Source organism: Glycine max, chromosome 8 (genome assembly GCF_000004515.6).
Source record: "Glycine max cultivar Williams 82 chromosome 8, Glycine_max_v4.0, whole genome shotgun sequence".
Classification (NCBI taxonomy): Eukaryota; Viridiplantae; Streptophyta; class Magnoliopsida; order Fabales; family Fabaceae; genus Glycine; species Glycine max.
Window position 1 is genome coordinate 16,538,875 of NC_038244.2, and position 22,240 is coordinate 16,561,114.

At 30.2% G+C, this 22,240-nt stretch overlaps 3 protein-coding genes across 9 annotated transcripts; 1 reads left to right on the forward strand and 2 right to left on the reverse strand.

Annotated features, from left to right (window-relative positions):
- The first annotated feature begins 4,042 nt into the window (after window positions 1–4,042).
- TIP2-4 (aquaporin TIP2-4) lies at window positions 4,043–5,878 on the forward strand. The gene is made up of 3 exons (NM_001255187.2): window positions 4,043–4,248; window positions 4,513–4,763; window positions 5,312–5,878. Exons 1-3 carry the CDS (start codon window positions 4,122–4,124, stop codon window positions 5,678–5,680), a joined length of 747 nt encoding a protein of 248 aa, NP_001242116.2. The 5' UTR covers window positions 4,043–4,121; the 3' UTR covers window positions 5,681–5,878.
- A 1,911-nt stretch (window positions 5,879–7,789) lies between these two features.
- On the reverse strand, window positions 7,790–11,256 carry LOC100804782 (auxin-responsive protein IAA27-like). 2 transcript variants are annotated; one of them, XM_006584528.3, is made up of 6 exons: window positions 10,886–11,256; window positions 10,238–10,700; window positions 9,431–9,663; window positions 9,025–9,166; window positions 8,277–8,338; window positions 7,790–8,111 (listed from the first exon to the last, which is right to left on the reverse strand). In XM_006584528.3, exons 2-6 carry the CDS (start codon window positions 10,678–10,680, stop codon window positions 8,074–8,076), a joined length of 918 nt encoding a protein of 305 aa, XP_006584591.1. In that variant the 5' UTR covers window positions 10,681–10,700; window positions 10,886–11,256; the 3' UTR covers window positions 7,790–8,073. The 2 variants fall into 2 exon arrangements, with proteins under 2 accessions (XP_006584591.1, NP_001241183.1); NM_001254254.2 differs by lacking the exon at window positions 10,886–11,256 and having other exon boundaries at window positions 10,238–10,793.
- Window positions 11,257–19,946: 8,690 nt separating this feature from the next.
- On the reverse strand, window positions 19,947–22,177 carry LOC100805317 (photosystem II D1 precursor processing protein PSB27-H2, chloroplastic). 6 transcript variants are annotated; one of them, XM_003531614.4, is made up of 4 exons: window positions 22,038–22,177; window positions 21,277–21,388; window positions 20,533–20,936; window positions 19,947–20,388 (listed from the first exon to the last, which is right to left on the reverse strand). In XM_003531614.4, the coding sequence occupies exons 2-4, from the start codon at window positions 21,356–21,358 to the stop codon at window positions 20,251–20,253; spliced, it is 624 nt and encodes a 207-aa protein (XP_003531662.1). In that variant the 5' UTR covers window positions 21,359–21,388; window positions 22,038–22,177; the 3' UTR covers window positions 19,947–20,250. The 6 variants fall into 6 exon arrangements, with proteins under 6 accessions (XP_003531662.1, XP_040874235.1, XP_006585582.1 ...); XM_041018301.1 differs by having other exon boundaries at window positions 19,947–20,443; XM_006585519.4 differs by having other exon boundaries at window positions 21,277–21,440; window positions 22,038–22,174.
- Between the last annotated feature and the right edge of the window lie 63 nt (window positions 22,178–22,240).

The following is a 22,240-nucleotide window of genomic DNA, read 5'->3' on the forward strand; positions in this document are numbered from 1 at the left end:
TTAATCTAATTTCACGTATAATTGTATGGTGTTATATTTATACGTGGGAAAAAAAAATCCAGATGTACAAAAATATTACGTGAGGTTTTTTTTTAATTTTTTTTATTGTAGTAGAGTAATATTATTTTTGACAAAGACAAAACCAATTCTATTAATTTGTGATGGTCGGTTGAAATTTTGAAAACTCATTTGAATGTTTAAAAAGATTAGGTAAATCCGTAAATATATGGATTAAAAATCTATCACATTTTTCATAGAGACATTTCAAAATATTTTGAGAGACCCAAAGCTAATTTTATATGTTAAAAATTATAAATCTTGATGGGAATGATAAAAAAAAATGGCATGATCAAATATAATCTAATGGACGAGTGAATTAAATTATTTAATTTTAGGGTCTCTTAGGACATTGATTAAGGAAAAAAAATTAAGAATATAATAGAAGATAGTAAAAAATTATAAAAAACACAATTTTATATATTTTAATTATTTTTTTCCTTCTAGGGCTCGTTTGTTAGTTAAGATAATAAAAGACAAAAGAACAACTCATCCTATCTCATGCCATCAACATATAATTTATTATTTGGTGCGCCAATAAAATATGGTGTATTGATTATCAAAATAGTGATTATCAAATGAGTCTTAATTTCTTAAAACCAATGTCCCAAAAATATTCATGTTTACACTGGAATCCTATCACTAACTCCAAGTATCTTTCAACCTAGGCGTCTGCTTGTGTTTGCGTTTGTTTCAACCAAAAAGAATATTAAATAATTGTAACTTTAGTTTTTAAATGTTATGTGTCCTCGTTTTTTGTGTGTCTCCCAGGGAACCGTTGTGTTAAGCCAAGAGGCCACAAAGACAGAAAAGTTGGTAGGAGTAGGAGACAATTTGATTAGGGTAGAAAAGAACACTCAATTCGTTTTGCTATGAGATCACTTCTTCTGACTTTAAATATAAACAAAAAATACTTCTATTTAAATATAAGTAAATTTTAATTAATTTGTTTATTTAATAAGTTCATACGGAAAGTATCTTTCATTTAATAGGAGTTTTAATTTCAATGAATGACTTTCTTTTATTGATATCAAATTTCAATATTTAAAAAAAACTTATTTTTTTAATTAAGATGGATACAATTTATTTCTTAGTTAGCGTTAAGCATTATTTTCTGCTTATATTCAAATTTGGAGGGAGTAATTTAGACGTTCTTTTTTACTCCTTAAACAGTAATGAATTTAGTTCCTTTAAATTTCTATTTTCTTAATTTAATTTTAGTTCTTCTAAGTTTTTTTTATTCTATGTAAGTTTGAATTTCTTTTAATTTTGGTTTTAGTAAACTTGTTTGTTCGATTGTAGTTCATGTTTGTGCTTTTTTAATTTTAATTTCTTTAAAATTTTAAATTTTTCATGTGTTGCTCCTCTAAGTAAGTTTGAGTTTTAGGGATTAAAATTAAAAAACTATAAACTTATATGAACTAAAAATAAAAAAATACATTAACTAAAATAGAAAAAGCAAACTTACAAAAACTAAATATATAAAAACGAACCTGTTATAGACTAAAATTTAAAAAATTAAACTTATTGAACTAAATTCGTATTTAAGCCCAATTGTGAGGCCCAAACTTACTAGCCCCTCTACTTTTATTCACCAAACCAGGGTAGCCCAGAAGAGCACCTTGGACCAAACAGCGAAATCATTGTTTTCTAAAGCAAGGAAATTTCTAGGGAGATTCCTACATCCATTGTAACTCTTTTTTTAAATTTATCGAAAAATTATAAAACTATTTTTAATTTTGTTTTTTATTTAATAAGTCTCACTCTCACGTGTTTTTTTTTCCAATAAGTTTTAATTTATATCAGAGAGTATATTACTACTACTCGTTCTAATGAAATCTTGCGGCAATTTTCCATGTCAAATAGCATGACTTTGGACGAGAAAGTGATACTTTGTAACACATGGGACATCAAAATTGTTCTCCTTGAAGTTGAAAGGCAGAGATACAGATACCTATATCATTTTGATTTTGACGTGGCTCCAAATTCAGATCTATCTGGCAATAGAGATTGCCATGCAGGGAGTGAGTTTATCTGAAACTGGGATTGGAAATTTCAATTTGCCATAAAAAAATAGGTTACGCTGTACGTTCTACTAAATTGGGTTCTGACGTACGTACAAATAAGAGAATTAGAAATTTAAAAATTGCTCCATGTCCTAAGCTACATGCCTATATTAAAGTGTCTTATTCTGCAGCCTAGTGGCTTTATTTTATCTAACAATAGGTGGCAGATAAGGATTAATTCCAATTCAATTGTAAATTATATAACCTGCAATTTAGACAAAACATGAGCGGCTGCAATGGCATCACAGAAGTACATGAGGTAAATCGACCATTTTAGAGATATTTCTCATTCTAATTATCTTTTTTTTTTTCATCCACAAAACTCAAATTTAAAACATTAATTTTTAAGGAAATTAAACTCAGTATCACTAAAACCAACGACTTATTGTTACACACAAAATCACTTTGATTAGCATCTTGGTGTGTGCCTAAACATTCACTTAAACTTTTCTTAATAGAATGTATTGAAAGGATATTCTTTTCCAATTCATGGATCCCCTAGGGGAGATCTCTTGTATACTTATCACTTTAATAGTAAAGTCTGTAAATCCTTCTAGAGTTTATTATAACAAAAAATTACTTTGAATAGCTGGTTCCGGTTTGCCTTATCTAATGAAACTTCTTTAGAAAATTTCAGTATTTCAGAGAACGGTTTCTCCAACTGAGTCAACTGTGCTTTAAAATGACACTTTAAATTCTGTTGAAAACAAAGCCATTGGACTAGTGATGAGTCATGTCTTGGATAGTCTTTTGCATCGTAGGTTCAAACCATGGTCCAAGGGCATTCACTACTAACCACTTCACCTTCAAGTTTCAACTTTTGGCCAATACCAAAGGACAAAAGAGTTACCTGTAGATATCCAAAAGTGTCTTTTCTTTTTTCCCTCCTTGATAACATCAAATCAAATAATTAACAATGGGTTTGTTGGTGTGTATAAACTTGTGATCACATAATCATAATTGACCAAACATTTTTGTTTGAGAAAGGAAAAAACATCTAACAGAAGCGCCAAAAAAGTCCAATAGATTTCTTTGCTCAGCACTAATTGGCCGACCAACTTATCCATAACATAGACCTAAACAACCAATATGTGACACATTAATTGCTTAAAATTTTAAACACCAAGGAATTTATAGTCACTCATTTTCAAATTCCACAACCTCTTTGCCATTTTTTTAGAGCATGGCCGGTGCTATTTATGGCCCGAAGCCATTCAAGTTCTCTCCACTCCAACTTTTCTTTTATGATTATTTCCTTCACATTCTACCCCACCACCAAACATCACCTCTACCATTCTTCCTTGCTCACATGGAGGAATCATTCATTAGCTTCCGGACACTTCTAATAAAGCACACCAATGACAGCTAAGCTTGCCACTAAAAGACTTGATTGGACATACATGGATATGTCGCACATAATAACAGTATTCAATTTTATCATGCAAGCAAACATACACTAAAATAATGATTATAAGTGTATCAAGGGGTCTAACTATTTGTTAAGCAGGATGCTTGTAAATTCTCATTAATATTATCTTCCATTTCTATGGATAATTTTTTTATTTATAATAACAGAAATCAATTATTTAAATAAAGAGTAAAATATATTTTAAATTCCTCAAAATTTAGTTAAAATTAGTTTTAATACCAACATTTATTAAATGATGATGATTTTCATATTTTTGAAATGTGGTAAATTGGTCCTGATGACCCTATACTTTTTTTTGACTTGATATCAGGGATGAAATACACCATATTTAAGCAAAGATCAAAATCATGGCCTTTAAAATATAGGGATCAAAACCTATTTTAAGTTATCTAATAAAACACATACATTTTATTCTTAAATAAACCTTAATACAGCATTTGACAACTTCATCTGCATATATATATAACCCACCAGAGAAGCCTTTTGTACTACCTTTCTTATTTGGAACATTTCCTTATCTATATTCACCTCCATCTTAAAACAGTTCCCCTAGAAACTTCGATCTGAAGATGGGTGGCATTGCATTTGGACGCTTTGATGATTCTTTCAGTTTAACCTCAATCAAGGCCTATATTGCTGAGTTCCATTCAACCTTGCTCTTTGTTTTTGCCGGTGTTGGTTCAGCCATAGCCTATGGTTAGTTTTATCTGCTTCACAACAAAATTGAACCTAAGATCTTAGTTACATTCAAGTAGCTGAAGGGTGTTTCACCATGATTTAAGATAAAATAACCCTTAAAATAAACGAAAAATGATGAAACAAAGTTTTCTTTTTGGTTTGTAATTAGTTATAAGACATTTTTATTTTGAATTGTCACCATGTAGAAGTTTACAAAAACTATGAAATCATCGTGCTTTTTTAGTTTCAACATGTTTGACTTTTCTTTCTCTTTATTTGCAGGTAAGTTGACATCAGATGCAGCACTTGATCCTGCTGGGTTACTGGCAGTTGCTATTTGCCACGGTTTTGCACTCTTTGTTGCAGTTTCTGTCGGTGCCAACATCTCTGGTGGCCATGTCAACCCTGCTGTGACTTTTGGATTGGCTCTTGGTGGCCACATCACCATCCTCACTGGCTTCTTCTACTGGATTGCACAGCTTCTTGGCTCCATCGTGGCATGTTTTCTTCTCAACTATGTCACAGGAGGCTTGGTAAGTTTAAATTGGACGCATCTATATGGCTCAAAATCACTTGTGGAATCAGCATTTGGCAAATCTTTTCCTTGCATTAGAATCTTCATTCATAAGCCAAGGACATATTTACATCTCTTTTTCTATCTAACATTCTATATAGGGGACCAAAGGTATAATTCCAATTATGGTATCCATTTAGTGTTTTAGTATATACAACAATAACAAACAAGTTTTTTTTTTCTCCCAAGCATTCAGCTCGGTTAAAGACCAAATTTTCAAAGATATTATTTATCATGACACGCCTCTTAACAACTTCTCCCAATGTCCTTCTTGGTCTCTCTCTCTCTCCCTTTTGATATGACTAAAAATCATGCAATATAATCTCTTTATTAGTGTTTCCAACGACCTTCTTTATACTTGTCCAAATTATCTTAATCAATTTTCTTTCTTATGTAACCAGTACTCTTATCCTTTTCTCGCGCTGTTTTTTTAAACAGCAGCATGATGTTCAGTTCATTTTTGCTAAAAACAATAAACTGAAATGCTGTTGTTATTTGTTTTGTCAGCCAACTCCAATCCACAGTGTGGCTTCAGGGGTTGGAGCAGTTGAAGGAGTTGTGACCGAGATCATCATCACATTTGGTTTGGTGTACACAGTGTACGCCACAGCAGCAGATCCTAAGAAGGGCTCATTGGGAATCATTGCACCAATTGCCATTGGTTTCATTGTTGGTGCCAACATCTTGGCAGCAGGGCCATTCTCCGGCGGCTCGATGAACCCAGCACGCTCCTTCGGGCCTGCAGTTGTTAGTGGTGACTTCCATGACAACTGGATCTACTGGGTTGGACCTCTCATTGGTGGTGGTTTGGCTGGCCTTATCTATGGCAATGTCTTCATTCGCTCTGACCATGCACCTCTTTCCAGTGAATTTTGATTTGGTTCAAGTCATGGCATGTGTAATTCATGTTTCTTGATGATAAAAGGAGGAAAAAGCAGTTCTTGTTTTTCTTTCTTTTTCTATCTATCTCCTTTTTTTTCTTCTTCTTTTAATTTATTTGTAAAGTGTGCTACTACTGTTTAATTTGGTGAGAATTCAAGAGGATGGTGGTGGGCACAAGTGCTTTATTATCTCTAAAGGTTTACTTTTTTGGCTTTCCTTTTAATTTGGATGCCGTGCACGAGGACTATAGTACCACTGGCGTTTACACTATGCAGAAGTTCACACTTCCTTACCTTAATTACAACACTGAAAATTAATGCATAGATCAAGAAAATCAAAGCAGATTCAAAGAAAAAAGCATGTATATCTTATTCTTTTGAAAATCTCCTTAGGAATATTGGTTTAGTGAATGGAAAAGTGTAACAGTCTTTATTGCGTTGATAAAAAAACACAGGGAAAAGGCCAATAGTTAGTTGTTCAATACCAGATGGGAATTAATGCATAGATGAAGAAAATTAAAGCAGATTCAACGAAAAACCTATAACTTCGATCTTGCTCTTTTGAAATTGTCCATGGGAATAATGGTTTTAGTGACTAAGTGTAATGGAAGATGCTTAGTCTTTAATTTACTGTGTTGATAAAAACAGGGAAAATGCCAATATAATTAGCTGTTCAATGCCAGATGGAATATCCAAAGTGGCATGAGACTATCACTGTCTATTAGTGCTTTGGGAATTGATAGCAACAAAGTGTGTGTTTGAGTGCTTTTTTTTTTTTAAAAAAGTCATTTTAGAATTTTTGTCAATTTTTTTTAGAGAACTTTGAAAAAATAAGCAATTATTGCTTAGAAATAATATCTAATTATATATTAAACATGCACTAAGAAATACTGTGTTGCTTGATGCAAAGTGTAAACACAAGACTTTATGTTTGCCCAAATGTGTAAAAGGTGTGGTGAGGCTCAGCAAGTGAGCATTATTAATCTTCAAATGTAAGCTTCCAATGAATACAAGCCATGGAAAACCATTACAGAGTCACGTCCTTTAAGATTATGATGAAGAAGAGGGAGAACAAGATTCTATTTAATCTGCTGTGCTCACATGGTTTGTACTTAAAATATTTTTATCAGTAAAAATTAAACATGGTATCAATTATTAGAAAAGTTACAATATAAAGTGTTATAAGCATTCCATGGTTACTGTTTTGAAGCATGGCTAATGTACCAAATTAGGGCACTTCTATGAACTAAATATTTAAATGAAGTTGTTTTAAAATATATTATTGGCACCAAACAATTTTAGTTGTTGACCAAATTAACTCGGCAGTCTGACCAATGAGTTCCATATTATGCGAGTTCCAATCTTAATTTATTTTCTAAAAAATGTTCCTACCTAACATGAAACTGGTTAGTCAATTTATAGCGAGTTGATGTCAACGATTAAAATAGTCTAATCCCAACAATATGTTTTAAAACAACTTCATTTTAGTGTTTAGTTTGTAATATATATATCCTAGTTTGTTTAATGAGCGTTAGGAATATCACTCAATGTTTACTTTGACCTAAAAATGGTTCATGCAATATTTGTATTTTAATTTAAAGAATGATCAATCTATCCTAATACCGTCTTTCACACTACAAAGTAGAAATATGCTAGTTTGTTTTAGATGTATAACATTGTCAAGAATACAACTAGGTCACAAAAAAATCTTTGTTTTGGACAATTATTGGCCCAAAATTACTAGGCTCAAAACTTGAATTCTCTTTCTCACTCAAGGACTTTCTTAGCACTACATAGGGGCTTGTGATAACACGAATCAAGGGATTCAAGAGTAAGGCACCTTTCACACACCATCACACGGGAAGTAGATCCCTACCTTAATGAGAGCCTTATTTATAAGTCTAACAAGTTGAAAATGCTAGTCAAAGTAGAAACTGTTTAGCACTTCAGCATATATTTTAACAAATGCATATTAAGAAATCAATAAAGAAATTCCTTCAAAAAAAAGGAATCAATAAAGAATTGTCAAAAGGGTAAAAAAAAAAAACAAGAAAGCAATTCTTTTATGCAGCGACACGAATCCAAAAAGGGTGCACCACATAAGTAAATAGCAAGATATTTGATATTCTGCACATTCACAAAGAAACTGAGACTTATCAGTGTCTGAAGGCACAAAAATTCAAACGCTACATTACGCACGTTTCGTTTTATTTCTTACAGAACCATGAACTCAAATTCTCCTCTCTTTTTTCTTATTTTATTTTTTTATTAAGCTCAAATTCTCCTCTCTTTTTTCTTATTTTATTTTTTTATTAAGCTCAAATTCTCCTCTAAACCTTCTTTATATGCTTCAGTGAATGACCCAGTGGTGGAGCAGAATCTTCTGTACTAGTATTGGCTCCTAAATTTTTCCATACCCCTTGGAGCTGCAAGAAAATTAATAACATATTCTTAGTTAATCTTCCATTTAATCTATTAAAAAAATTAATCTTCCATTTAAAATATAAAAAGAAAAGTATCATATTCAATATATTGACGACTTTTCACCTAAGCATGTAAAAGCGAGTTTAAAATTTATGAGTAACACATACCTAGCCCGATTGCCTCAGAGCCTTTCATTATCCTTAGTTTCTTACATGACTCAGTGAACATTCTGTAGTGACAAGTTATCATAGCATCAGGCAAGGAACAACATTAAGATAAAAATGATTACAGTTGTAATGAGAAGATTCAATGAGATTTAAAAGTCGCAATCAGAAATCACAAGCTTGTCTTGACATATTAGAAGTTTATACACATGATAAAAACATTCTGAAGAATTGCTTATGATTAATAGCATGTTTTCGTTATATTTCTTTTAATAAAAAGAGATTTTAAGTGAATTAGTAATTAGTGAGGATAGAAGTAAAAAGAAAAAAAGAAAAAGGAAAAAAGCCAGTAATATGTAAGTTATAAGCTAGTTGAAGTAATAAGCCAAAAATTACATAAATAAAATAGCATAATGTATATCTAATAAATTTATTTTGATTAAAATAACTAGTCAAACTAACTTATACTAGAGTGTTGTGTTAAACACAATTGGAAAAAATTGTTGACGGTAATTATTATTTAAATACGTTTATGATTTATATTATTATCAAAAATTATAATCTTAATAGAAGGAAAAAAAAAACACCTTAATGGTTTTAAAGCTATTGAAAGCAAAGAAAAAATTGAAGAAAAAAAAAAGAAGTGAAGTTGACCGGTTCAAACACCAAGTATTGTGGTAAAAAAAGATGACATATATGTATATATATTGATCAGTGAAGATTTAAAAACAAAAATGAAAAGAGAACTTACTTCCAAGGGACATCACCCACAAGCATCCAGTCTCCTTCCTTATCTTCATATGTAAGAACATATTCAGAGCCATCAACAAGATCCCTGAATGCACTCTCACTTAATCCATCTTTCCCAGGAAGTGCACGAGAATTGCATTGACCTGATTTCAGGATATTGAGTTGTTTTTATAAATACAATAGTACTAGCTTAATTTATTCATTTTTTATATATAATTTTAGTAGCTTAAAGTAGCTAGTTTGATAATCAATTCAGTTATTGATACTTAAAATCATAATTGGTAATTACTAATTAATTAGGTGTGCAATTCACAATTAGACCACAGAGACTATTATTCAGTTCCATATCATGTTGTTACAACATTGGTTAACACATTAATGAAGGAGATAGAGAGCGAGTACCATACCAATGGTAAAGCAGCTGAACATTTTCTCAAGAGCTGAAGAAAGTTCAATATAGTTGCTGTAGGTTTTCAGATCAACCTTTCTGAGATATGGAGCACCATCCATGCTGACCTTAACGTAAAGACAACCTACTCCTGATTTCTCCTCAGCTTCGTTGTCACATTTTGCCAAATTATAAGCCATCATCGTGTTCTTTCGAAAAGATCGAATTGGTGGCCATCCCACAACTTGTGCTCTGCCACAAAAAGTTTGATATATATGTCACCCCCATATAGAAAACTCTATCATGCAAGTATCAATAATCAAACAGTAAAAAAGATCCATAAATTAAATTCAATAGCCAATACATCTAGCTGAAAATAGGATAAAAAAATCAGTAAAAATTGAACAAAAAATAATAAAAATACAGTAGACCAATACGTCAACGAATGTTTTAACAAGGTCTTACTAAAAGAAAACAGTTTCATACACCTTAGTTTTAATAAGCTTTAACAAAACCATGAACTGATTATGTTTAGATAAACTTTTATATAAGCACTCACAAGAGACAAAAATAATAAAAAATAAAATAAATTGAATTTTTGTCATACAGGTTAAAATCAATTCATGCACTTCAATTTTTGGACATATAAACTAGAGAACTTTTATAAAAAATCAAGTGGATAAGTTAATCTAAATTTATAGGAGAAGCTCAAATGCTTAATTCATTTTACGGTCTTATTTTTTATTTTTTTTCCCTATAAATGTTTACGTTGTGGAGCAGTTTATTCAAACAGGGTTCAAAACATAGGCATATGAAGAAAACTTACTTTGGAGCAGGAGCAGGAGCATGTTCATTTGTTGCAGCAACTTGAGCTGGTTTCTCATAGTGAGGAACCATTCCAACCTCTTTGTTGCATCCTCCAGAGATATTAGAACCACTTTCCAAATCAGCTTCAGTTGCTGCATCACTCGCCGAGAAAATCCATTTCCCAGAAGAGGAAGAAGAAGAGCTAATGGCATCAGGGAAGCCCCTCTTGAGGTTCTTGTTGGAAGGAGTTGAAGAAGCAGAAGAATAGCCATTATTCTTCTTCTGCAAATCCTTGCCAAAAAGAGAGACCCCTGATTTGTTGTTGTTCTCAGGAGAATCACAACCTGGCAGGCCAAGCCTCAGCTCTGTCTCCTTGAAGTTCAGAGATGAAGTAGTGTTCTCATCCTCAGAAGAAAGATTGGAGGAAACTGAAGAGGATATCTTATCACAGCTTTTCTCCATGGATGGAGCCTCTGATAAGCCTATGTAATCATGTTCCAAGGGTGTAGTCATCAAAATTCAACAGTGAAAGGTTCCAATTTTTTGAAACAGAAAAATATTTAAACAAGTGACTCAAGTAAGTATGCGTATGTATGTATATATATATATATATATAGAACTTGTAAGAACATAACAAACAAAACAAGTCAGAAAGTAGAGTTTATACTGCAGTTATCGCATGGTATGGTACGAATTTGCCGGGAGCTTTTTTTTTTTATTCCCTTACGAATCTTCTTGGCCTTTATATATGAATCAAATTTCCTCTTTCCACAGGCATATTTTTTCTCCAGTACTTATCATAATTTGATAATATGATATTAATTGATGCGCATGTTGAAGCAATGTTATTAAGATCATAATCATTATTATTTAATTAATAATGACAACTATAACTACATTTGATTCTTTAAAATTCATCTCCCTCCCTTACTTTAATAGATTTAAATCCTTCTTTAAGTGAGATGTTAGGAACATAATTAAGAGAAAAAAATCCATTAAAGACATTCCAAGTAAGTGAGTATTCTACAACAAAAACATGGTTAAAAAAGAAGAATTTCTTAATTTATAGTAGTTATATGCAGTCCGGGCGCAAGTTAGACGGACAACGTACCATGCATATCAAGACATTCCAATTTGCAAATTAAAGCATTAAGAATAGAATAAATAATAACTCTGTATGAGTCCAGACACAACACAGATGAAAGGGATTCAACAGAGGTGAATCTTCTTTCTTTAGTTGAATATGAAGTGAGTCCCAAACTGGCAGACAATCCTCCCTATCTTAGTATATATGTGCCGTTTAGATATTTTTTTTTCTTTTTCTCTTGTTTTCTGCAAACAATGTGAAACAAACCATAGATAATGCCATAATGGTTGCGAATATAAGACATGAAACACATTAATTCTCGGAGTTAAGAACCACAAATATTGTGTGCCCTAGAAATATCTGCTTGGAAATTCGTAATGTGAAATTATATGTCTTGAGTTATACAGTTTTATATACCTTATGGATTAGTGTTATAATATGTATCAATTGGTTATTGGTATTATCCTATAAGCATATCCAAAGAAAATCACGGGAAAAATGTGTTGAGCTCTTGTAATGTGTAACAAGGATTATAAAACCGCATAAAAAATTGGACAACTTGAAAAATGGGGAGTTGTCCAAGTAATTACTAATCCGCACAGCTCAAAATTAATTATAAACCATGCTTGCTATCTAAACTTTTCACCATTAGGCTGATGTTAATAATTCTTATCAACCGATCTCTCTAAATTCACGAGACATCAACCAATTGTTTTTAACAATTTAATTATTAATTTAGCTTTTAAAAACGTTTATATCTTTTGGTAACCAAGGAACTTTGACTCTAGCGAGGGATTGTTTTAGGAAATTTTATTGAATTCTCAAGAGGAGTGTGAAGATAAAAATATGTATTCTCATATTTGTTAGAAGAAAATTAAAATATATTATTAGACATAATTCATCCTTAAAAGAAATCCATATTATACATTCCCATAAAAATATTTGAAATAAACTTTTCATTTTCTTTTTATTCAACATCTTTTATTTATTTAATTAATATTTTTATTTGTAAAGTAAATTAAATTTAAAAAAATTCTCAGAAATTAGAAGTATATATCAAACATCTTTGATGAAAATAATATTTTCAGTAATAACATTCCAAAAAATATTATTTCCAAAAATATAATTAAATCTGTGAATTAAACGCCCCTACATTAAAACTTTGAGCCATCCCCCAAATTTCAATCTTTTATACCAACAATAGATTAATTTGTAACAATGAATTAAAATTGGTTACAATATATATATAATATGCTTTGCAATTGGAAATTGGAAGAGTCTTAGAAAAATTAATGAAATTAACCTAAATGGTGAACGAAGGTTGTAATAATACGATCAATAGAGACAAGACGTGTGAGAAGATAAATTATTATATGTATAAAATATTAGTTTTAATTTTTAAAGTTGGTCTAAAATATTAATTGGGATCACAAAAACCTTGATAATTCACTTTTTAATTTTTTTTTTCAAAATTGACCAAAACAAACTGTGAAAGCCATTCACGTAACATAGCCATCACTTAGAAATTTGATAATCGAAACAGCACAAAGAACTCCTTATTGTCTAAAATTGAGGCTGAAATTGACTTTTAAAGATGACAACATATCGAAAACCCAAAAAAGTTGTTTGTAAATATTTAGATATATAGGGAGAAGGAAAGAGATTGCTATTATAAGCACTTATTTCCTACAAATTATTAGTCTTCTAAAACTTGGAATCATTAAAAATAACTTTTTTTTTTATTTTTTAATGCTTCTTTTTAAATTAACCAAAATTGCTTTTAGAAAGAAGAAAAAAACAAAACAAACATAGTTATTACTTGATAAAAACATCACTTGTGCTTCCACTAACAATATATATATTAAGTATATCTAAATGGAAAGTAAAAAATTAATCTTTTAAGACATTAAAATTCATTTAAAGATTAAATTTCTTTCAACAGATTCCCAATAAATATATATGAAACATATTTGGTAGTTTGTGATATTGTTATTTTTATTAAAAAAATAATATATTTTTTAATTATATCATCTATCTTATCACACTATTTTTTATTTATCTCTTTTTTATTATAGAAATTATTATAAGCAATTTTAGGTGGAAATCAACATAAAAAATTGTATGTTTTCTTGTGTATTTGGTTATGAGGAAATTGAGATCCCATTCTACCCTCCTACCAATAAGTGGCACTAGTACTCTTCATAATTCATATCCCTTCATTATTATAGTTGGGAAACTCATTATTTCACGTCTCACTAGCTAGTCACAAGCTTGAGTATTGACCATTGACCAAATAGGGTTAGGGTGTTGCCGCTAGGATCAATATCTCCCACAAATAGTTTGACTTCAACACAGTTGGTACTGGATTTCTGTAGTTTGATACAATATATATGTATTTAAAATTTAAATCAAATTACTTAGTCCTAGTGATATTAGGTATTAGACTTATATTTTTGTTTCTTCTGAAAACAAAATATCTTAACCAAAAATTATGAGAACCCTTGAGGCTTAGAAACTCTTTATTATTTTAACTTTAAGTTCTTGAATTAATCAAGACAGAAATATAAAAAAAGAATTCTCATAAAAGCATAAATAAATCAATATAAGTGATATGTATTATGCAACTAATTAATATACACACATATACGTACCTTACTGGATTGATTATTATTATGTAAATCACAGTAGTTAAAAAAAGGTTGGCAATCTTTCTAAAGGAACAAGATGCGAATAACCTATGGTTCAATAAAGTGAGGAAATTCTTGAAGGCACTAGCCCCGGGACCAAAAATTGGAAAACATCAACTTTCTTACGATGCATAATTAGACGAATCTGCATATTGTGTCTGGGAATTAAGCCAAAAGTAAATGTTCCAGGATATTTCAAGGAAAAGTATCTAGTCAGTCTTATTTTTGAAGGGTGGTATATATCGACGGCAGAAATGACAGAGAACATATATATGAAAAAAACGTTAGTGTTTTAATGTTTTAAAATCTGGCCCATGCATCAAATAGTTAGGAAAATCTTTAATGAGCTTTTGTTTTATGCTGGAACAATGGGTTAGAGAAGCATATTATGATGACATTAACAGCTTTGTGACTTTAGTATGCTTGGACCATACTCCATAGTGTCCCTGTTGCTCCCACCCCTTGTGATTATTAAAGGGTTCATAGTATAGCTGGAAAACTTTAATTTTGCACAACCAAACCTGGCCCTCTATCACTAGTGCGCCTTTTACTCATTCAATCTCATCTAATGATCTTTGACCAGAAACAATAAATTTGCTGATTTAATGATATCAAAGATATTAGAACCCATCAATCAGGATAGGGGTGTTAGGGGTTTTAGTTAGATTTAATTAAATTTATGATTTAACTTAATCAAATTTAAACGGATTGACTTGGGTCAATTGTTCAAGAAAAAAAAAAACTTAACCAAAACCAATCTGTTAGTAAATGGTTTGAGTTGAGTCAACGAGTTAAAATATTTAAATTTGTTTGTTATTTTTTAAATCTCATATTTTTTATAACCCAAATACATTACTTATAATTGTTAGTGTAAGCATAAACTAGAAGAAAAGTTCAAGGGAGGAATTGTTGTCATGATCATCACATAGGTTAAACATACTATGTTAAATATGATTTAAAAATTGAAATATAATAAATAGGCACCACACCATCAAAACCTGCAAATTTAAAAACTAAAATTATTGTATCATAGTTTAAAATTTTCAATGTTCCTAAATAGTTAAATGAGTGAGAAAATAAGAAAAGACTCTCTCTTAGTTAAATTAGTAATTGATTTTTTAAAATTTTAAAAATAATAATAGACAACAACAACAATAATTATAATATTATTATAAATTAACAGGTACATGAGTCGGGTCAGCAGACCAACAGATCTAAATACTAAAATCCGTTACTCAATCCAAAATTTAATGAATTTGATTAATTTAATTCGAGTCTAATTCAAACATAAAAATTACCAAATCTAAATTATTTGAATTAGTTTGGATTTGATTCCTGAATGATCCCTACCATAAACATCCCCCATCCTCCACTTCTTAACAAATAAACGGTTAAGATAAAAGCTTGGTGATAAGTAAACGAAAAGGAATCTAAATTTAGTCTAAATGCTCTATGCATGCAATTTACTCTTCATGCCAATCTCCTCATTAAGGCTTACTATTTTTTTAAATAATTAAATTTGGAGGAATAATCATTAATTTATTTTCTATTTTAAAAAATGAAAAATAAGATTTTTCTTAAAAAATAAGTTGAACGTAAACAAAGTCTTAAATTTTAAAGTATATATCACATCTTGCTACACAATTCACCGTTAATCTTCCAAGTTGGTTTTAATAGTAGTTAAACTTTTAGGAGGAGAGAATGATATCTCACTTTAAGCCAGAAATTTTTTTGGACTCACAAAGCAATCAGAGATGAACTTACATTTAATCCTCAAAATAACTTTCTTATAAAAAATAAATGACTTTTTTTTTTTATCAAAATTAAACTAAACCAAACATATGGATGGCATGCATTGGTTTCTTAGCTTGCTTTTGAAGGAAAAAAAGGTGTTCAAAACATACCGCGGAATGAAAATTTATTTTGCATCTAAATTATATTTAAATAGACGACATATTAAATGTGTACATATTAATAAGCTCTTAAAGCATAAAAATTTTCTTCAATAATGTGAAAATTTGTTTCTTTTCTTTCACCAAATATTTATATTATTTATATTTTCATTGCTAACAAAAAATATAATAATATTTTACTTAGGAAATTAATTAATCATTTGTTCATATTAAATTCTCTAATTTAATTGATAATCAAGTATTAAAATAATTTCCTTAACAGAGATTAGAACACTCGTTTGTATGTGATCTCGTAGGTTCAATACTAAGCTGATAAAATATTAATCAAATTAATATATTAATCAAGGTAGACATCTAACAACACTTCTTAGCGTTCGAATAGCATAAAGTAATGTTTTACTTTCAAGAACCATTAGAAGAATAGTATAATACTTTCTTCCATCTTTACATCTATAACTTAACTCTAGAGTATGATATTACTATCAAACTATACATAACTTGTTAATTATTATGACAATATCAGGCCAAAGAAAATTATTAAATCTTTTTTTGAGAATTTTCTATTAATAGTTTATGGTAAATGTAACAATTAGAAAATCTCAATTGAGTTAGTTCATTAATGACATCCACGTATATATCATTTATATATGTAATTTAATAGATGAGATCTATTAATTTTTCTTCAATAAAGACCATTACATATATATTAATTTATCCAAATTATTGATATCTTATTCATAATAATCATACGATCAAGAAAAATTTAAATTAAAATTATATAAAACTTATTTCTCATTATCATAATCTTTATCATAATAAAAAGTCTTTAATTTTAATCAAAAGACTTATCAAATTAATAATTTAGTAAAACAATAAATATGATAATAAAATAAAGAATAATTTTTTAGGATACATATTTATACCGAGCAATTTTAATAAACAACATATACGTAGGATTGCTTTACAAAAGATATATAAGCCCTTTATTTGGCTTTTCCAGTTGGGCAATTCCACTGTTGTTGAGGTCATTTATTGCTATGCAGCTCAAATGAAAATACTCTTTCAAAGCCTTCTAATTAATTTCATCAAAATGACTAAAATCCATCGTAAACGTATCGTGTTTCTTTTTGGGTAAGCCCTCTAGGCTTAATATGGCTGACATATATAATTCGTTCTCTAATTTATTTGAATATATATATATATATATATATATATATATATATATATATATATATAGTTACTGATCCTACTTTAGTTAGCACTCAATTAAAATGACCGCAAAAGGCAAAATAGCAAATATGAAAAAGAATAGAGAAATTGATACAAAACTATTATAGAAATATAATTTACAATGTAAAATATGTGATTTCCTTACTTTCCTAACTATCTTAAATATTCTGAAACTCGCTCACACGTATTAAAGTGTGAAACATGTGGGACCTGTTTGCCGTGCACCATTGCTACAGTGCACATAATCCTGAGACCAGATAAGCATGCAGGGCCAAGCTAGGGACCTCGATCACTTTCAACTTTCAAGTATCACTAAAGACAGATTCTATTTGTTGTGCACTACCCCATCACAAAAGCTTTGGTTTCGTGATCAATGCATGCCTTCAACATATATACTTTCTCTTTTTTGCATGATAATATTATTTATATATAGGCATAGACCTCATCCCCTCCATTTCCGATATGACATGTGGATGTGTTTGTTCCATTTTGGCTGCTTCATTGCCTCAGGTGCCATTGCCCAATGGCCTTGCATTCTATAGCTCAAGACCAAAACAATTAATGAACAACAATGCATTCTCCTTGTATAGTGATTATAGCTAGTGTACACTGTTATATATCTGTTATATATATATATATATATATATATATATATATATATATATATATATATATATATGTATGTTTCATTAATTGATCCACAGTTCACATCGGTCTCAGACTCTCAGAGCGTGCGATTTAGATGCACGTATTCTTCAATTTCCACTCATCAAAATCTTGAAATGATGTAGACGTAAATCACACTGGTGGAAGTGTAACCAAACATGTAAAATATATTAAAATGTTCATTTATTTTAAAAAAGAGAAATGCTTATTAGAACAAAACTAATTTCATACAAATCGTATATGAACGGTTTTCCGTAATAAAAACATTTTATCTTTTTAATTTTTAATTATTTAAAAAAATAACAACCTATCCAGGATGATTTGTGAGTTTCGTGTATTTGTTTTTGTGGTACTGAATAGAAGTAATCTTTAAAAATTATATTTTTAATTTTTTAAAATATATACACGCAGTAAGTTTTCAAAAAAAATGTACTGAAGTTTTCAAACTGATTGAGATATATACATGTAGTAATTAAGTTCATGAATAAAGAAAACAAGTTTTTTTTTTAAATTGAAATAAACTTAAAGTACGAACTTACAGTAACTAACATTGAAAATTTTTAAACTTACTAGAATAAAAATAAAGCGAAAAACTTAAGGGAACTAAAGTTAAAAATACACCAATTTACCAGGATTAAAAATAAATCAAAAAACTTACATGAATCAAAATTAAAAAGTATGAACTTATAATTTAATCCATTTAGTTTCGCACCATTAAAATAAATCACAGTCCTTTCTCCTAACTAAGATAGAAATATAGAAGTATAAGAAATACTAACGACAGTGTGCCTTTTATATTAATTAAAATATATATTAAATTATAGTGGCCTGCTAAAAAAGATGTGAATATTATTGCTCCTACCTTCTTATTATAAAATACATAGTTTTGTAAATTTAGCTTCTTTTTTTTTGTAACGAAGTCGATTTAGTATATAACACCATTAAGGAATATTCCTTAAAATATTTTTTTTAATTAAAATATATACTATAAGCCAAGATCGAGTCTTTAAGATGTAGTAAACAAAGGAAAATACGATGTATATTTCTTTTTTAGAAAAACAAGAAATGAAAAAAATAGAGAGAGAGAGAGAGAGAGAGAGAGAGAAAAAAGTTGACTTTAAACAAAAAAAAAACTTCAACTTTCTTAAGTCAAATTTTAAAATTTTCTCTCTTTTCTAACTTTTTCTCCTTCATATAAAACGAAGCATAAATATAAGGAATAGCAGTAAAAAAAAATAAAAAAATCTAAGGGAATAAGCATGTTCAAAGTTTTCAAGATAACAAAAGAAAGAAGGTCACGGTCCATTTAGAAGAGGTTGGGTCGTATAAAAAGCCATCTTCGATCGGAACTTTAAATCACTACCTTCTAATCCTCTATGGGACGATTTTCATGAACTGCAAGCTTCATATTCTTCAATTGACTTGACCCCATCTTCATTGGTAACTAAGCAATGTTAAATGCCTGATATATGCATTTGTGTCTTCTTTTTACTCATTTTGATCGTGCTTCTTACCAAGGTGTTTCATATGTATATTTTAAGTGTTAAAGAGATGTAGCTTAGATGGTTGAATAAGATACATAAATTGTTATAAATCCCTTGACAATCTTCGAGATTACTGATAAAAAAAAAATGTATATTTTAAGCTTTGCAGATAGATTTTTTTATTTCGGCTAAAACTTCTTTCAATGCAATAATGAGGATGAGGAGGATAATAAACAAAAAATGCAACAATAAAAAGAGAAAATGGGGTATATGCATTGATAACAGCTTTTTCTAACTTTTTCATTAACCTGAAGTAAATATTTTTATTTGATATGTTGTTACACGAATGATAAGAAAAGTTAAGCTTTAAGAAAATTTATTAATGTTTCTATAAGGACAAATAGCTAGTTGAGATCTAAAAATTATTTTGGTGATGATTACATATTTACATTTCTTTTATACATAAGCAAGATTACAACAATTGATGAAAATGCTTACATGAATGGTTGTTTGATTATTATAAAAGATGAAAAGTGACTTTAATCTTCTCTTTTAGAGTATAAAATCTCTATATAAATGCACGGAAAAAAAAAACTAGTTGTAAAAATAAATGGAAAGATGAGTAACAGTAAGGAGGACCGTAAATACAAGAAAGTAAAACTGACAAGAACGTATCTTGCTCTTTTACTTGGGATAAAACTTGAGATACAGAATACATGAAGCATCAACAGACTAAATTTTCCCACTGTCCTCTCTCTGGTTTTTTGTTTGGGGAGGAGGGGAGAATTAAGCATCAACCAAAGCTAGCGGCAAGTATAATTCTCATGAAAAAAGAAAACAAGTTTGATCAATTTTTTGATACAAAATTTAAATTGATTGAAGAATAAATTTACTTTTATCACAGCCATTGACGACATCCAGGGAGTTAGAAATGGTGTTGTTTCTATAACACATTGGAGGATGTTCTACAAAAATTCTTCAGCTGTATTTAGATAATCTAATATTTCAGACTTTACTTCATGTGACAGTGGAGCTGATGGCCCTGCTTTTGAGTAATAGTTTGCCAAAGATCTGATTACTTTTTCCAAAATAACATATGATTCCTGCAAGGAATCAATCCAAATCATGATCATAGATACATATCTTTAAGAGGGTAATCTACAACAAAATGGCCACCGATTAATAATAGTCATTAGTCAAGGCATTAAATTTTCATTGCTTAAAGAGTTTCAGTTAGAAGTACGTACTTCTTGAGCAACAATCTGATTTCCCCTCCAACTGCCCAAATACTCCCGAATTGACTCCTTTGCTGAGTCCGCAGTCCGTCTAAATTTGGCATTATCATCGGTGCCTTCGTTTAAAGATTCACGCAGTGTTTTCACTACTTCCCTTGCTGACCTTAAGTAAGCCTTTGGCAACACCTTTCCAGACTTTGTTTTCTCATTAGGATCAAATAGTGATTTGATGGCCCCAATAACCCCTTTATCTTCTTCCTCTTTGTCGCCAGACTTCTCTTCGGCCCATACCGTTGGTGGTGATAAACCACACGTCAAGGTAAGCAATGAAGGACCAACACCGATTAAGAGATGCCTGCGACTTGATGAAGCTTCCGAAGGAGGCAGTGCAATATTAGATCTGGATTGCATTTTATCTGTTACATTGCAGAAGTTGTCAATAAATAAAGGACCTACTGTTACTTGGGGGTGTATCATGTTGTTGTCCATTCTCAAGTTAAATATATTATTGTTATTTATTCTACTTTCTTTTTCCTTCTTGACTAGAATAAGTCATCATCTCAAAATAATCAATCAGAAAATAACGATGTAATCCCTTTAACAAGACAAATTTGGATACAGGAACCTCAAGGAAGAAGAATAGTATAGAAACAGCAAATATACTAAAGCAACAAAGAAGTTGCACAATAATTTCTCATACAACAAAAGAGAATTGGGAATTTGAAGGAAAAAGTATTTCGAATTTTTAGGACATACCTTCAATATCGATTCTTTTTATCACTTCAACCGTTTTGGAATTTGTAATGGAGCACATATTTGCTGCAAGGATAAGTGCCATCCTCCTTTTGTAAATTTCCACAATGCCGAGCTACATCCACCAAGTACACAAGGTAGCAATAGTGTCCTTCCTTTCACCCATCCTTAAGAATTAGAACTTAGAGTTTTATTCTCACCTTTTATTAAATTTTATAGGCAAATTCACCTTACACTCCATTCCACTAGGTTTTATCAAAACAACCAGAATTAAGATTTCATTACTATTATCATTTGTATTAGTTGTATTGTCATTGTTTGATAACTATTATTGTTATAGTTTTCGGTTATTCTTTCATTCACCCAAGTCCAAAATAATTAGGAATCCATTCTTTAAAACTTGCCTTTTACTTAAAGTATCTCTAAATTGTCTATATTTCCTTTCCTAACAAGTAACAACTTCAAGACTTAAATCTCTTCTTTAAATTAAATGTTTTATATATTGATATTATTTTGAGCAATACAAGTTTCACATTCTCAACCAAACCGAGTTAAACTTAATCTACTTTTAAATCTGAAAACCAATAAGACTCAATCACTCGAGTAACCCACAAATTTGCTCAGTCCAACAACAATAAAAGGAACAGATGCACAAATCATAGAGAGCCTCACAACACGATGTAAATCAGTAAGGAAAATTTGCAGCAATCCACTTAAGCATTCAACACAAGCAAGCTGAAAAAAATTGTTCAAGGTATTCCTACCTTGAATAAAAAATCTCTGGAACTGGATTTCTTCTCTTGGTCAAACACCCTTTCACCGAGCACCTTCAGAAGAAGATGAAGGTTGTTCTCCCTGGGAACAGTTGCCAACAATCTTCTTCCTCCAATCTATGCTAAGAAACTGCAAATTTTCCTAACCGTACGATTGAGCTCAAAGTTTCCAATCCATTGTGTTGTGTGGATAA

Bases quoted from the DNA above. Each gene is read 5' to 3' on its own strand.
- TIP2-4 (NM_001255187.2), top strand. From the start codon at position 4,122: ATGGGTGGCATTGCATTTGGACGCTTTGATGATTCTTTCAGTTTAACC. The intron at 4,249-4,512 runs GTTAGTTTTATC...CTTTATTTGCAG, and splicing joins TGGTTCAGCCATAGCCTATG to GTAAGTTGACATCAGATGCA. The intron at 4,764-5,311 runs GTAAGTTTAAAT...TTGTTTTGTCAG, and splicing joins ACTATGTCACAGGAGGCTTG to CCAACTCCAATCCACAGTGT.
- LOC100804782 (NM_001254254.2), bottom strand. From the start codon at position 10,731: ATGACTACACCCTTGGAACATGATTACATAGGCTTATCAGAGGCTCCA. The intron at 9,167-9,430 runs GTATGGTACTCG...TCCTGAAATCAG, and splicing joins GTTCAGCTGCTTTACCATTG to GTCAATGCAATTCTCGTGCA. The intron at 8,112-8,276 runs GTATGTGTTACT...ATTTTCTTGCAG, and splicing joins CTCTGAGGCAATCGGGCTAG to CTCCAAGGGGTATGGAAAAA.
- LOC100805317 (XM_003531614.4), bottom strand. From the start codon at position 21,358: ATGGCACTTATCCTTGCAGCAAATATGTGCTCCATTACAAATTCCAAA. The intron at 20,937-21,276 runs GTATGTCCTAAA...GCAATGTAACAG, and splicing joins AAAAAGAATCGATATTGAAG to ATAAAATGCAATCCAGATCT. The intron at 20,389-20,532 runs GTACGTACTTCT...GATTCCTTGCAG, and splicing joins ATCAGATTGTTGCTCAAGAA to GAATCATATGTTATTTTGGA.